Source organism: Prenolepis imparis, unplaced genomic scaffold (genome assembly GCF_030444845.1).
Source record: "Prenolepis imparis isolate NDT839.2.m4 unplaced genomic scaffold, iyPreImpa1.0 SCAF_1, whole genome shotgun sequence".
In the NCBI taxonomy this organism is placed as follows: domain Eukaryota; kingdom Metazoa; phylum Arthropoda; class Insecta; order Hymenoptera; family Formicidae; genus Prenolepis; species Prenolepis imparis.
This window is the reverse complement of record NW_028141159.1, coordinates 20270770-20288443: the sequence shown is the minus strand read 5'-3', so window position 1 is coordinate 20288443 and position 17674 is coordinate 20270770. Positions and strand designations below refer to the sequence as shown.

General features: G+C 32.8%; 1 protein-coding gene across 5 annotated transcripts in view; it reads right to left on the bottom strand.

Annotated features, from left to right (window-relative positions):
* Sky (GTPase-activating protein skywalker) overlaps positions 1–17674 on the bottom strand; it is a 23892-nt gene extending 6218 nt beyond the window's left edge. Inside the window, exons 1-9 of one of the 5 annotated variants that reach the window (XM_083036902.1) lie at positions 17161–17674; positions 8130–8587; positions 7550–7738; positions 6654–6778; positions 6048–6194; positions 5114–5248; positions 4449–4667; positions 2218–2247; positions 605–691 (exon numbers count right to left, since the gene is read on the bottom strand). In XM_083036902.1, coding sequence (XP_082893028.1) covers positions 605–691; positions 2218–2247; positions 4449–4667; positions 5114–5248; positions 6048–6194; positions 6654–6778; positions 7550–7738; positions 8130–8487 — 1290 coding nt within the window. In that variant the 5' untranslated portion in view covers positions 8488–8587; positions 17161–17674. The remainder of the gene's footprint in view (positions 1–604; positions 692–2217; positions 2248–4448; positions 4668–5113; positions 5249–6047; positions 6195–6653; positions 6779–7549; positions 7739–8129; positions 8588–17160) is intronic. The other 4 variants (XM_083036912.1, XM_083036919.1, XM_083036927.1 and 1 more) reach the window with 4 other exon arrangements.

Here is a 17674-nt window from a genome sequence, read left to right as displayed (position 1 = left end):
GATATAACAGATATGATATGCTGGCGAAAAGAAACATCCGTATCCTTTTGCAAAATCAGTGCATAATGTCATTCGTCATGCAACACAGTCAGGGCACAGCATCACTCGGTTAGAGATAAAAATATAGATGGATGTTAACGAGACGTCAACATGAATTTTTGCGCTAGCGATGATAAATGCATTCTTTTCAGCTGCACATTCTGTTTCTTTTTTTATCCAGTTTTCCTCTTTACACATACTCTCTTTTTTTCTCTAATATATGGAAATATTTAATTTCAAAAATTATTTGTTTTATCTAATTATCAATTACGTACACATTTCCATTTCGAATGATATGCCTCAGTTTATCTTTCAAGACTTCTTAGCGCGTAAAGTAAATCTCCTCTGATTACATTCCCTATTTCAAAAAAATGATATCGTATAAAGTATTTCAATGACACTCTGAAAAATGCTCTGTATATGTACGGTATATGTACATTCCTTGACAATTGCATGTATACCAACGACGACAATACATGCAAGCCCAAAGATCTAAAGACCTACTCGACGGAACTTTCGAATTTCAATTCGATCAATGAAAGGACGGCCGTATGAGAGTACTTACATCAGGCACATCTAGGATCTGGGAGCATATACTTTGTATGGGGTAAACACCCATTGACAGGGCGCGTGGTCCAGGACTGTGCGCACCCTATATACCCGGTACCATTTAATCCATCATTCCAGTGAAGGCAGCACAACACAAGACAGCACAAACGCATCAGTTACATCGATGTACAGTGCTCAGCGCGTTAACGGTACCGGTGCAAACGGTAATTTGCATGTACCTACCGCACGAATATTCCGAGGGGAATGGATATTTTTTTATCATATAAATTTAAAAAAAAGGACCAGGGTGTGCAAATTTTCTTCTTTCACTCATTACGGATAATACATTTTCGTGAATTTCATATTAACAATCCCGTCATCTTTAAATAAGATGATAGTATGGGGCTCCTAATCTTGCTACATCACTAGATTCATATAAAAATTAGCGAAAAATTATATAAATTCTTTTTTCCTACTACTATACACTATACATCAAAATAGAGTCATTTTGCATGCTATAACTTGTTTTTGATAGAATACATTTTTATGAAATGTGTTAAAAAGACTATTTCGATGATTAATAGATAACATGTGTGTGTGCGTAAACCTTGATCAATTGTCATATGTATAAAAACCATTCTCTCTCGCATAGTTTCAGGGCATAAAAAATTTGAGGTCAGTGCAAGATCTTAATCTCAAGTGCAAGATCTAAGACTCATAATCTCCTAACAGAGAAAGTAACATCTCAGTATACAATGAAGATGCATCTATCATTATCACCAGCTCTTAATTCCTTTTCTATGATACAAAAAATATTGTTAACTACATAAGACAGGATATAGAGGTAAAAACCGACATTTTTAATCACATTGGCTCCTATGATAAATTTGGGGACTATTTCCTCAACAAACTATCAAAAAAAATTGTAATTTTTGTTATACAATTTTTGATATTATATATACCTAAAAATTAAAAATATAATTTTCTCATCTATTCGTTTCAATTTTAATTCTGTTAATAGAATTGTGAATTCATGGGCTTCAATACACAAAGAAATGTGTAATAAAATACATAGAACATGATTTAGATGTTTGTCGAATAACAGATACGATGTATGTGAACAGAGTTATATCTACGAAAAGCATCCTCTATAAAGCTAATAAAATACCTGCATTGATACAATAGAGTTACATTTAAAAAATAGAATTGTGAATTTGTAATAGGTCACACAGAGGGGAGTGAAATTGATATTAAACGCTCGCTAAGCAAGGCTCGATTAAAATCATTTAATTAAGATAAGATCCTGTTTTTTTTTATATTCATATTTTACTTTCAAGTCGCAACTCGCATCGGTACACGCGGAGCCACACCGAAAAGCCAGCGAGAGTTTCACATTATGCGTTGCAGTAGACATTGCGAGATTATATTGGTTACTGTCGTATCGCGATAAGGAGACGTATTAGAGGAATCACAGCGACAAAGCTGGCACGACAAATGTATGGCAATGAGTGAATAGATAGTATGAGTGTAATATAAATAATATCTCAGAGTATATAGAGGAAGGGATAACGGTGGGCAGAGCACAATGAAATTGACAACACATTTCCCAAAAAGATAATTATACGATACCCTGTCTTTGTACGTGTCTTCACATTCTTTCTGAAAACAAATGGAATCATTGAGAGATTCAGAGGTTCAACAAACCCTACAAGAGTCTACTTTAACACGCTGGACTGTACAAAGCGGAGATTGAAACCAGTGTACAGGATGTTCAATAAATTATGATACAATCGATTTAAAGAGACAATTTTTCTCATGTAAAAAAATTCAAAATCAAGGAAAATCAATATCTTTTACTTGTTTTTTTTTTTTCATGAGAAATTATCTGCTTATTAGTGATATCATGATTTATTGTAGCATTCCGAAATTTCGTCGAATTGAGATTTGGACATCATAGGCATGCACATGATAATGATTCTTACGTTTATCCGTGAGCAAATGAAACGCGATAATCGCCATAAAGTCTTTTCTTGCATACCTGTAACATCGAAATTCGAACTCAACGAAATTATAACTGTTTCAATCCTTGTTACAAAGTAAGAGGAATTATATGGAGCAACCAAACGTAAAAGACCCCTATCATTTCTTAAATTGAAGGAGACAGATTGTAAAAAATAAAGTTTATATTTAATCGTTTGAACTGAGCTCTATTATGAAAATGTACAGTGATTTGTAGACGCTGTGTCTATATTGAGTAACTGATTATGAGAAGTAGCTTCATTTTTTCTTTCATTATTAAAAATATTTATACTAATTTTTCGAATAACAAATATTTTGATTAAATAATAGCGTTTTATAACAATTAATTACTGATAGCATTTAAACTTGATCATGAATTATAAAAAATCATGCACAAAAAATAATCATCAATTATCTGAAATCACAAACCACATTAAAAAAAAAACCAGATAAAATTTATATGATTCGTAAATAAATTCTGTTAAATCAAATTTGTACCAATCCTGAAATACATAACTATATTTTTTATTGAACAGCGATATACTATAATTTTTTGAATGATAAAGTTGCTTCTTTCTTTCACAATATGAACAATTTTTATGGATTATTGTTATACTTATAATAGATCAATTCACACAAACTATTAAAATATAAGCTTTATTTGCTATATATCTCCCTTTCTTTTTAGGAAATAAAAGAGGCTGGTTAATTAATACCAGGATAATAAAACATTGCATACCATATAAAATTATAAAAACTTCATATTTGCCATCTGTAAAAGTTTCGTTAATTAAAATTACACTCGTGCATACAAATTCTCTTCCCTAGATATAGGTTTCAGATGCTTATAATAGAGTTCTGCTTTTGTGGAATTAATATTTTTATAGAAAATATTGCAGCTTATAATATTTAATTTGAATTATTATTTAATTTTAATATATGATTTGTTAAAAATTGAGATAATTGCTTGTTTTATATTGAATTTATATTAAATTTTTTATATCATATATATATATATATATAAATATATCATATATATAATATCATAAATATATCAACACTGTTAATTTAAAACTTAGACTTGTTGAAGACATTCTTTTAAATGGAAGGGATTAAATAAAAGAATAAATAAAAAAATCGAAATAAGATTCAAAAAAGATAAAATAAAATCTTATTTATCAATTAATTTCAGTAGTTGTTTTCTGTAAAGTTTTGATTTAAATGTCAATTATTGAATAAATAATGAATAATTTAATATCCAATTATAAAAAAAATACATTGAAAATTCCACTAACAGAACTTCTATACACATCTCTTCAGAATATCCAATATATATAAATATATAATAAAAATTAAATACAAAAATTTTGTGCACGATGTGTGTGTATTACATCCACAAAAACATGCTGAAAATTATTATTTATAAAAATTATCATTTTTTACTAATACCATTTTCCTATGTTAGCAATTAATTGCATTCATATTTAAGTACTAATACTACCTATCAAAGTAAAAAAAAAACCTATGCTTTTATTAATCACATTTATATCACTATCCTGCCTATCAAATCAATTTTTTCTTGTTCTTTAATTAATAAATATTTGCAAATCATAAGTGTCTTGGGGTTAATTCTTCTTGAAAAAAATATTCTGGGGAAAAAGTCGGGCAAAGAATCCACAATAAAACCTATCTGGTCATTTTACCACAATCTATATACGTAATACTAAAATTCCAAGTATTCTAATTAATGGATATGTTAATATATATAAGCAAAATGTTATTAATAAATTCAGCTAAATACAAAAAGTTAGTAAAAGAAGATAGATAGATGAACAACATACTTCTCGTATTGTGAGTGTGTGTGACATCATCTGAATGTTGACTTGGGATTGACTGGTAGGCAGATTGTCTGTCGAGCGTGATCTGGCCAAAGATCGGGATCCCGTCAGGACACTCTTACTTTTGAGAGCCATTTCCGTGCGTAGAAAGACCCGTGATATGTATGCTGAGCTGAGTCCGCGAATCCCAAAGGCGGTGCGCAGAAACTTGGCAGGCGTCACCTGAAAATTGATAATACATTGTTAATATTTTTAAAAATTAAAGTTTTGTAAGATTATAAAATGCAACAGAAAAAAAATGTCTTTATAAAAAGAAATAATATAGCAAGTATTATGCAGCAAGTAAATTTGCTTAATATTAAAAGATAAAAATATTGTTTATATTTTCCTTTTTATATTTGTATATTTAAATAAAAATTTAAATAAAATATTTTTTTAAATAAAAGATAAGAAAAATCTGTTGTGTTCCGAACTGTAATATCTATTAAAATATAAGGAGGCTAATATCCAGGAAAAAGATTTGATACCTATAGACCGACCCATGTGTAGAAAGAATGGAAAAAATATTACAAACAGAAATTGAAACGTTGAAAATACAAGTATATCAAATTACATGATAAATGATACTATTGACAAACACAATATATATTTTAAATTTTATTACTTACTGGTATTTGTCTACAAAACTTAGATAGAGCAGCGTCTATACCATTCCTCGAAATCTCATTCATCCATTCTGAACTCTGTGGCGAAGAATGCTTATAGAATAATAAAACTATAGCCATAGCAACCCGATAGAAGACCTGAAAACAAAAATTTAATTACAATTATTTTTATGATAATTATGTACTATGGCAATTACATCTCTGTAATAATTTAATGCTTGTATTTAAAAAGTATATTTCTGCACATGAAAAAAAGAATTTTTGCTGACGATTGTTACGAAATGATATCTACAATTAATAATTTTAAGCATATAAAAATACGAGAAAAAAAAAATTTGCAGCTATCACGTAAATTATTCATTATATGTACTATAGTATCGTAGAACTAATAATAAATCTACATTTCTGTGCGTTTTAAATCTTGTAAAATAAAATGTCGCAATTTTTGGATCCAAGACTGTATAATGATATGGATAAATATCCGAAAAGAACAATTTTATGCACAATCTGATATACAGGGCATAAAAATGTCCGCAAACAACTTTCCGCTGGCATCAAGTCAATCATCGAATTTAACATTTGTACTATTTCTAGAATATAAGTGCACTGCACAGAATACATATAACGTGCAGTTCATCTTTATCTATCAGTTGGAGGAACGCCAATTTTTCTCGCACTTCATACGTATGTTAGACGGACGGTCTTATGTCAGGCAGTTCTTCTAGTTTTGACTTGAATGCAGTCAGAATTAATGTTGGGAGTTTTCCATTTCAAATAGTTCAAATCAGTTCTCGGAATTCTTTGATAAATATGACAAATCATATAAGTAGATCTTATATGTATATACATAAAAAAACTTATAGTATTTGTTAATGCAGAGGGAAAAGAGAGAAAGAGAGAGAGTGAGAATAAAAAATTAAAGATGAAATAAATAAACCTTAATGCCTTCATGGAGAAAACAGTCCATAACCCTGACTAGATGTTGAAATGGAAGAAGTTGAAGAATCCACCAGATCCAGTCCATGTAGATTCTTTCCGCCCTTGAGCCGGAGCAATGCCTCGCTAAATGTACAGCAGCTGATTTCTTAAAATGATGAATTATATGATATATTAATTATAAAAATATATATTATATATATATATATTTACTAATATAATTAATATAAATTAATATTTATATAATAATATAACGATTTATATAATAATATATATATTTTTTATATAATAATTTACTTTTACTATATAAAGAAAATGTGTGTGTGTGTGTGTGTGTGTGTGTGTGTGTGTGTGTGTGTGTGTGTGTGTGTGTGTGTGAGAGAGAGAGAGAGAGAGAGAGAGAGAGAGAGAGAGAGAGAGAGAGAGAGAGAGAGAGAGAGAGAGAGAGAGAGAGAGAGAGAGAGAGAGAGAGAGAGAGAGAGAGAGAGAGAGAGAGAGAGAGAGAGAGAGAGAGAGAGAGAGAGAGAGAGAGAGAGAGAGAGAGAAACTAATTAAGAATAAGTATTACTATTTGCAACTTCAATTTTAGACATTGATTGCTACTTACAACGTGTTTTTTAGTGATCTGCTCTACCGTTTTCCACGTGACTTCATAAAGAAGTTTAGTTTGCGTGATGAACGTTTTTTCTTTGGCTGCTACCAAAGTGGCCATACAGTGATAACATTCCTCCTCTAAAAAATAATATTCCAAAAATAATATAAATAGCAGTTTATTGGAAATAAACAAATCTGTTATTATCATATATGATAAATTTACTTATACTTTAAGCCTCAATATTGTATTAAAAGATGCGTAAAATCGCAATTAATCTATTAATGATTTTCGATTAAAAGTAATATCGTAAATTACATATGCAACTGACAAAAGTTCTTATAAGTAATTGCAATTTGTAATTAATAGTATCGATCCATGAGTACATTGCATATATTTTTGTGTATGAATGTATAAAGATGTATCGTAATATACATACTATACGTGCGTGTTTTGTGTATGTGTGTGCGCAAGAAAAACGAGTTCTAATATAAATATAAACCAGAAATACAGAATAAAATTTTTTCGTAACTTATATTTCTCGGGAAAAACTTTCAAGATTGAAAAAATTAAGTCGAAGTTAAACATTATTAAATCTTTACTGTATTTTTCTATCGTCAATTATAAGAAAATATGTCCTGTTCAAACTGCATGACTCACTTTGTATATACAGATTGCCCTCATTAAGTGCATTTTCTTTCAACTGCGACTTCATTGGCCAATTTTGAGTCGATTTTCCCTTACCGAAAAAAAAGAAAATATATATTATTTCTCGCTTTTTACCGTAAATTCCTTTTGGCCACAAATTCGCGATATTTTGTTAATAAAGCGAGAAATAATCACATTCTTACGTAACGCTTTAATGTGTCAAGTTATTATTGACTTACAGCATAAACTTAGTTTTAACTCACCTGGCACGAAATGCAAGAGAAGTGCAGTTAATGGATAAAGGGATGGGCTGTACGTGATGTCAGGACAAGCGTATCCCAGTACTGAGACGATTCTGTCCGCAACGTTTCTGCCCTTTATCGTTAAATTGTAAGATAAGCAATGTGTACTATCGACGAACGGTGGTAGCATGATTGACTTTTCTGGTAATTCTGCACAGACAAAATTATTTCAAACATTATATAAGTGTCCATGAGCAAAGAAGGTACAGTTAACAATTATAAAAAAAAAAAGAAAATATTAAACATGCTGAAAAATTTGGAATCTTTACATTTGAAGCTGCATTTTTCGTGTTTCGAATGTCAATGCCTTTCAAAAATATGTTGTAGAAATTCATTAATATTTTTAAATGTTTCTATGTGTCAAGAACGCTATAAATTATAAATGTGCGATAAAATAAGATTACACCAGTCGCGCTGCTATTATACATATAATATATTCTCATTTGTCCCTTTACGATAGATAATATATAAATACGCAAATGTAAAGGGTGAAAAAAAATATGAGCCGAAGAAAAAAGATACTTTTGGCGTATCTCCCAACCTGTTGTTCCAAAGACTTGGTTCACCATGTCCCAGTAGAATCCGTCGAGCATGTTCTTGCCATGCGCGTGCTGATTGCAGAGCGCCGGCCAGAGTTGCGCCCTGATGCCGTTGTTGAGGGGCCAACCGTTTTCCCGTATGATTAGCTTTGCCTCCCGCTTTCTGTTGGATTGCAGCAGCGCGTTCACCTCGGCGAAGGTCTTCAAGGCTTGCTTCTTGCTGGTAGGCGACTCCGGCTGTATGACAATGTTGCTGGTATCGACGTGCGGCGGGAACGCGTCGTCGATGTTCGCCGCCTCCTCCTCGAGCACCGACAACGTGTTCGGAGGATTGTCCATCGGGGAGGCAGTCACTAACATCGCTTAACTACGGCGCGAATTTTCTCATGGCGGCCGCTCTGGCGACTTTCACACACCCACCTGCTATCTACGTCAGGTCCTGAGACGTTTCAATTTTCATCTGGAAGAGAAATATATATAAAAATATATATAAAATATATATATAAATATATATAAAAGACGGTTATTTTTACCATCTAGTAATAAATTTATCTTTATCTCTATTAGGAAGCTAATTTGTTAATATAGGTGATTGATAAAGAATAATATTTCTTTGTTACAAAGATTATTGCTTAATACTGATCGCTGTCTTCTAACGAAAGTATTTTATTTTCTGAAATTTTATTTTTCAGATAACTGTTCCAAATCTTGCCAATAATTCGTCTAGGCAAAAATGAAACAAGATTAAACGAGCGGAAGTTTGAGTTCGCTTATATTAAATTGAAGAGATAACTCGCTAACTTCTAATAAGCGAAACATTTTTCTTGTGATGAGGTGAACACTTATTTCATCATAGATATAAGAAGATAAAATATATTTTACTTTTACTTGTGTACAGCCAAATTTCTGTATCTTTCATTCTATATTTTTATATTCTTTGTAGCGCTTTCTTTTTTATTATGTTGTACTTCATATTTGTCACTTGACTATAAACATGCAAGACAGAAAAAAAATATTGTGCGCATAATAAAACAGATCTCTGTCTGAGATAGAAGAAAATATTCAGTGTTACCACTTAGTTAGCGCAAGTAAGAGTAACATACTTAATTTTTTCACATCTGTGAAAGGAAATATGACAAAATTATCTTATCTTAATTCGCGTTACAAATAATACAATAAATAATCATTTTGTTTCGTTTATTGCCTTCTCATAATAAATTGCCTAATTTTAGTTTGCTATTTTATCTAAAATTCAGATTCGAAGTGTTCAAAGAGATATGTAGTATATATTTCCAGACGCGGTGTGAAAGAAATTGTTCGTTCAGATTGTAATTTTGTCCCTTCCGCGAGAATTATGCAATACGAGTAAATACGACTGAATAATAATGCATCCGATTGCAACATCGCCTAAAGCTCATAAATTCGCACGAGTTTCGAGATAACGCTTTAACCGCTTACTGTGCACATCTGTTGCTATCGCGTTGCAACAACACCCTTCTCCTGGCGTCGTCTTCGCGCTCTCTCGCGCAACTCATTTTACGACCAAAATCAATTGTCTCGTTGTAAGGATGCCAGCGTAAACAAGTCCGGCGAATATGTATACAGTACGCTGCACCACGTGCTCGCTTTTTTTACCGCGTGAGTAATTCACGCGAGTACTGCTTGTCATATATGTATGACTTAACATTTCAACTAAATTCATATTCGCTTGACATTTCCGCATGTTGGATCCAACATATCACATAATCTAAATATTCATGCATATTATATATGACTGTGTTGGTCAGAAACATTTCAAACTGTGTATACTTTTATACTGATTTAATATTTAATATATAATTATTTAATTTTTAATATGTAATTTAATATATAATATGTTATTTAATTGTTAGTCTCTTATGTTAAGTTAGTCTTGTAATATGTATGTGTCGTATACATCTGTCAAACTGTCAAACTCTGAGTCATGACGCAAGAATATTTATAGAGATATTTCAGATATCGAAATTATATTATTATTTCATTATCGGTTATTAAAAAATTAGTGCTACAAAAATAATTTGCGTTCACAAAATTTATTGCAATTCTTTCAGGAACAACGCGATGAGATACTTGGAATTATTTTTCCAGTAGTGTATAATATAAGCATTTAAAGAGGATAGAGAGATATCTATTTTTTTCAACTTGAAAGTTTTTTTACCCTCAAATATGCGAAGATACTTGCTTAAAAAGATGTCGAAAAAAATTTGTTATTCTCTATTTAAAAAAATGAATATATATATATATATATATATATATATATTTATTTATTTTAAATTGTACTCTACATGATTTTAATTGTATTCTAATAGTTATGAAATAAAACAAATAATAACATTAATTACGAGATTTGTAATTATTTCGTATTTGGAAATGACTGGATCACTATGTTTAAAAAAAAGCTTCCGTCAGGCATTGACCTATCATCAGACACGGTAAGCGGAGACAATGAATATATAATATTGGCATATAATTAACGCGAGAAGGAGCTGTCGCTAATAATAAAACAGCCAGATGAGAAAGCACGAGTGGCTATAATCTTGGTGTACTTAACGGTTATTAATAAAAAGCGCGTGTTATCTCTCTGCCACGAACATGCATTACAGTCCTTATCAACACACCATGTGCTATTCATCAGACACACGGTGATATTCACAAAGAGATTCTGCGGACAAAACTTTGCAGTATTTTTAATTATCTCAGAACATTAATCATATCTTTTATATATATATTATATAATATAAAATATTCAATTAATATATGTATTCTGAAATAATGTCAGATTAAAGCAGCTTAATGCAACTGCAGTTTAGCTCTCGTGTTAATCTTTCTTTTACTATAATTTTTTTATTATGATTTTTTTATTATGATTTTATATCCTCTGTCTTTTTCCTTTTCGCTTCTTTTATTTAAATAGCCAAAGTACGAGGGATAATCGAAGATTGCAAAGTAAGTTCGAGTTGAATTCTCTTTAAGAAAAGGATTAATGGTAATATCGTTTGAGAGTCTGTGTGGTTGAGAAAAAGTAAGAATTTTAGGACACCTTGTATATATAGAATATATGGAGACTTTTGCGAGGCAGTTGCTCTGCCATAGATAAATATTATTGCAAGTTCAGAGCGCTCGAACCACTTGATAGTATAAATACATCGCATCAAAGGCGGAGGCGAAAGTAAACGCGCACGCATTGCATTGTTAAATACGCAAAGCAAAATGGTATGCATTAAGTTTGCGTTTCTTTCCACGGTGATTACATCGCCGTCTATAAGCTTTGTGAAGAAAAATACATGAAACCATAAAGCGCCGTACTTCTTAGAAAAAAACAATAAAATCAACGATTTGTGTCTCAAATCGTTGCCGCTGCAGTGCCTGAGAAAAAGTTTTATAGACGAAGTCTCGCGATTTTTCTTACATTCTTTCCAGTGCAATGCCTGTATTTTTTGTATAAGTCCTCGATTTTTGAATTTAAAATTTCAGAGAAATATGATTGAGGATATATGGAAAAAAATCATTGATATAACGAGAATAAAATCAAACAGCTAGGACACACAAACAGGTACTACACGTGGCCCCAACAACAGACAGATAGTACCAGAGTGTGTTTTAACTATGAAAAGAATGTGTGCCGAGAACACACTAATGTCATCCACTTTACTCTTAACCACTTCCTCTTACGCTGCTCTTCGTTATTCTCCCACTATTTCACATTTCCCACGTGACCACGATAGTAGAATGAAAATGTTAAGTAGTGGGAGAGCATATAAAATAAAAGGGGAAGTGATTAAAAGTAAAGTGAACAATATCGGGAGGACCTGGTTCTCTATGTACATTGCACTTTAGTGAAAATGAATGGATATAGATACCGAAAAATATATTCTAAAATTTAACTTTTTCTCGTATAATGTGTATTCGTATTCTGAGAATTATTAGATAAAAAAATTTGTAAAATAGCAGCTTAAAAAATTATTTCGCAAAATTTTGTCAGTCTTTTTTTAGACTCATCATAAATATGTAGAGAGAAGGAGCCAGTAAAATTGATGAGCAATAAATTGAAATGCAAAAAATTGAAATGTACACAGGAAATATATGGTAAAAAGAATTTAAAAAAAAAAAAATACGAATAAAAAGAGCGTCCCTGTAGGTATCGCGGTCTCCTCTACTACTGTACATCATAAAAGAGCATCGGGTGTGAACCAAACGATAAACAACGAGCGGTAACGTGCTACCGCGGACGATCCTCGCGCATGATTACGCAATGCCGCGTAATTTCAGCGTGCGAAATCCAAGCGGTCGGGATTCGGCTGCCGAGAAATTTTACAAGTGCCAAACCGCGCGCGTCTCGGCGTTTGACCTTGACAATTTCGCGAGAATTACCATTCTTCTCCGTGGATTTGTGCACGCTGAATAATTCATCGACGAGCGTCAACGTAATCGGAGCCTGGACCCTATTAACGAAGTGCCACACGCAATTCACGCTTAATTCTTCAAGGGTCACATTGCGCGTGAACTCCACAAAACTTTATTAATCTTTTCGGGATTTTCGCAGAATTAAAAAAGAATGTATATAAAAATTGCGTGAAATATAATCAAAGTTGTCCGGTGCTAAAGAATTAAGAAAATGCAAAGAATTTAATCCCTCTCCTTCCTTTCTTTCTATCTTTCTCGTGTACTAGAATAATCAAAGTTACATTCTCAATTATTTCTTCATGTAGAATATTTTTGCATCGAATAATAATTCATTCTATAATTCATAATTAATGTAGATTAATGGTGAACTTGCAATGGTATTCTCTGTAATACTTGAGGAACAAACTTTTTTTCCTTTACATATAATTAATTTGCATGGCTCAATTGCTTTATGCGAAGAATGAAAAGAATCGAAATGTCCTTGTGAATGTACCATTTATACACGTGGTTTTATACATAAAATTGTTTACAAGATCGCATGAGCCGGTTAAATCCATTGCGAGTGATCAGACTTCAATCCAAGTATCAATAAAATTTGCATTTCTTTGTAAGATTATTAAAGAAACAGCGCGCAAAACGTTCAAGGTTATTTTTTATCTATAATAGAACAATAAAGTTGCTCGAGATATATTCGAAGTATATATTCGAACAAATATGAAACAAAATCCAACTCAAACCAAAGATCCTCAGCTGGATTAATGTGTGGCGACTGTGGTGGTATAATAAGCCTATTAACAATATTATATAACTACCATCTTCTTGTTTTTCTAGCGATGTATTTAAGATCGTTCGTCTTGTTGGAGGCAATAATATCGTTCATTCAATTTTAACGTATCTGATAATAAATTACACTATGTAGCACATTGATAGATTTATGCATTCATCAATAAAATCAAGATTTTCGCTTCAATTATATTCTAAAAATTACAATGTGTTTGCTATCATGTTAAAATTCTGAAATTCAATATTTCATTCTCCTTTTACGTCAATGTTTTCCTATCAAAAGGAGCTTTAAATATACAGGGTGTCCCAGAATGATGGGGGCTAAATTCGTGTGCAGATTCCTGGGATCATTTGGAGACGATTTTTCCTCAGCAAAAATGTCGAGACACCAATAATTTTCAAGTTATAAGCGATTGAAAATAAAGGGTTTTTCGCAAACGAAGTCTTGTGGAAATAAAATAATAATAAATTCACATTCTTCAGTTAATTTCAGGTAGAGTTTACTTTAATAGAATTTTAATTTAAGGTTTAGTTACAAAGATACATGATGGCAAAAATTGGAAACATGCAAAAAATAATGACCTCCCTCGACATTTTCGCTGAGGAAAAATCATCTCCAAATTATCCCAGGAATCTGCGCACGAATTTAGTCCCCATCATTCTGGGGCACCCTGTATTTATATATTATAAATAGATCATATGTGTCATTTAATATGTGATATACATAGTGCGACTTCTCTTTATCCAATAAATCTACTTGACAGATATAACGCGACAAACAAAATAAATTTAATTTTGAATTTCAAGATCAAGATGAATTTTTTACGACATATTTTTTTAATTAAATATCTCCACCTCGAATGAGAAGTGAAGAATTCATCTGGGAAAATCGCGACGCGTAATTTCTCTTGCAGTCTGTATCTGAAAGTGTTAAATGGCTATTACCAAACATCAAGAGCGTAAAACGACTCGTCAATGCTAAATCAGCAGCCCTAGTATCGTTCTCTATCTCGTTGTTACCTATACATATATATATAAACGAAAGTCCCTGAAATGAAAACTGCCTACTTCCGAGCAATAAAGACCAATGCCATAATCATCGTGATTTAACGACACTAGCTCGACTATCGTTGAGCAGGGTGTTACCGTAATAAGTAAATGTTTTCATAAAATAATAATATTTTCGCCTCGAATCTCTGATTTTAATCCTCGAAAAAATATTGGAGAAAAATCTACGCTAGCGAATCGAGATAAATAAACGCGACTCTTGCATCAAGATACTTTTTTCAGCGTCAAAATGGGAGAGTCTACGAAACAAATAATTCTTTTATTAAATATCGAAGGGGCATTCCGAGAAATTTGTTTGAAAAATAATCTCAATCATTTTTCACGCGAATAGTGCAATCTTCTGGACCCGCGTGCGAAACTGCGTCGATGTTAATTGACAATCGTCTCGGTGTGGATTCCGGGATTAAATGGAGAACGCTTCTCTCTAGCTTCCCCCGCGCCGAAACACGGCTATGAGAAAATCGCGCAGGGCGGAGCTGCGCAGATCATCTAAAAGCACGATCGAAGTTCGCACAGGGTGCCTGAACACCCCCTTTCCTCTCTTTTCCTCATACGTTCTCTCTTTCCCTCCACCTCTCGAACGTCATTTCTAGTTGCGATTAACTTGACCTAAAAGACTGATCGATCTGAAAGATGTGTGCGTGTGTCTGTAATTTTGAATAATTAATCAATTAACTGAATTTTGCAACCGTTAAGTTTTTTTGTATTTTTTAATAACATCTACATCATTTCTTTTCTTATTTATTATACAGTACTCCGAGAAAATTATCTGTCTCCTATATAAAACATGTATAATAAATTATCCCATATATTCTCAATTCACAAAATGGTAGGCTAGAAAGAGCCAACGCAGTTGTTTAGGCGTCAGATATATAATTATTAAAATCGAATTACAAAGATCTTCATATAAATAAAAATTAATATATAAAAAGCGTACGTTTCGACCTGTATTTAGGTCATCTTCAGCGCAACAATATTGAAAAATGACCTAAATACAGGTCGAAACGTACGCTTTTTATATATTAATTTTTATTTATATGAAGATCTTTGTAATTCGATTTTAATAATTATATATCTGACGCCTTAACAACTGCGTTGGCTCTTTCTAGCCTACCATTTTGTGAATTGTTTTATTCTCGAGAGCCTTATTAATTTTTAATTTTTACCCATATATTCTATTCTATTATATTCTTTCTTTTTTTCTTCGAGAGGAAAAATGAATTTAAAAAGATCTCAAAGACAAAAGCTGAGGAAAAAAGAGAAAAAAAGTCCTTGTAAGTTTAAAAAGTGTGCTCTTTTTAAATATTGCACAGAAAGCGCAGTCAAAACATTTTTTAGTGTCCTTTTATTTATTGTCCGAGAGACATTCCATTCCACTGTTCTGCATTCTCTTATCATTCCTCAACTCGGAATGAGAAAAACGTCATACCGTATCTAACTTTACGTATGGTCATGTGGTAAATGGTAAAGATATAAGTGGGAGAGCATCGCGAAAGAAATCGTGTTTACAGAAAAACAGCTGTTTCCAACCACAGAAACAGCTGTTAGAGGTCATCTATCACTAATTGCATTCTGTATGCAGAAAGTGCAAAACACATGTTCTCAAATAAACAATCACGAGGGAATATATCCTGATTTTATTTTGAATGCAAAGAATTCAACATGGAGATATTAGGAGAATTTAATTTAATATGATTCAGTTTTTCGCCAAGAATTTTTTGCATCTGTTATAAAGATAGGGAAAGAATTAAAACTATTATAATTTTTAGGCGAGTCTTTGATGCTACAAGCACGCAAAATTTATTTTTAAAATATGTCAATCATCGTTACTTCTAATATAATTCAGTTTGAAAATGAAGTTTTACTTTTTTATGGTCTACTTTCTTTAATTTGTAGAAAAAAGAGATGGTCGCTTACAGTGAGATGTCCTGCATAGTTGTTTAAATATAAAAAATAGGAATATGCAGAAAGGTAAATGATAAATACTTAAGGATATATTAGTTAAAATAAAATAGATACAGGATATACTGGTATTTTGTAAAAAAAAAGAAAAACTACGAGAGCAGAAAGTGTGACTGAAAAGAATAGACGGCGCTTATTTCATTGCAGGAAAGCATAAGAAAATGCAATTCAAATGCACGATCTAAAAACTAGTATAAAAATAAAAGCTTCGTGCTTTCGAAGCAAAAAAAGTCATAAATATAAAAATGTAGAAAAAAATAATATATATACATCTCCTGTGTCAATATAATAAAATGTCTTCGACCGAGTTAAACCAAATTATTACGTTGACGTCTGATAGTGCATTTAGCACAACTATTACGTCATTTTTTATAATCGCTCTCGAAGCGATCCAAACTCGCATGAAAAAATGCCGAGTACGAAAACTGTGAGTAAAGACAAACAGATCAATTAACTTCGGCAAATGTTTAACCGAGATCCTTCGTTTCTTCTCTTTCTCTATATATCTCCATCTCTTTCTCTCTTACAGTACTGACTATAATGTGAAATCACTCGTGTTTCAGTCGCACTTTGCCCCCCTCGTCTTTCTTTCTTTTACCCCGAAGCCTGTATATATACACACACTCACCGCGCTTCGAATCTGCGGGAAATAAGTAGGTTAAAGGCAACGTAAAGCGCGAGAGAGTATAGCCAGATAATTATGACAATTTGATTAATCGCGATAAGCGTTAAGCGCGCGACATAATAATCGAGAGGAAGACGCTGAGGATAACTTACCGCCAGTCTAGGAATGTACACGGTATCGGCGAAGCGGCCTACCTCGACAAGCCCCGCGAAACGCCAGCAGGGAGCTCCAATTCTCGCGTCCGAGCGTGGCATGCAAGCACGACGTGCCGCCGGCGACGGAGGGCGGCGATGCACCCAGGTGCAGCCGCGGACTGTCAACGACGTCGCCGCCGCCGATGATCGTCGCTACTCGTCAGCGGCTAACTTCACCACCTACTATCTATGTAGATTTGTACGCGCGACCGCACCGATGTCGAGCGCGGCATATCACGATATTCCCCGCACTTACACTTACTCTCCGATCGGGAGATAATATCCTGCCCGCACGCACACTCGCCCGCGATCCGTCTCGCTCCGAGAAAATCTCGTCCGGTGTATCTCACGCACTGTAATATATAATCGCAACGACCCGACGACGCAGCGGACACAGCTCGATCTCACGTACGATCGCGTACGTCCACGGACTGCGCGCGCACTAGAGTGACAGCTGACTGCTGACGGCGCG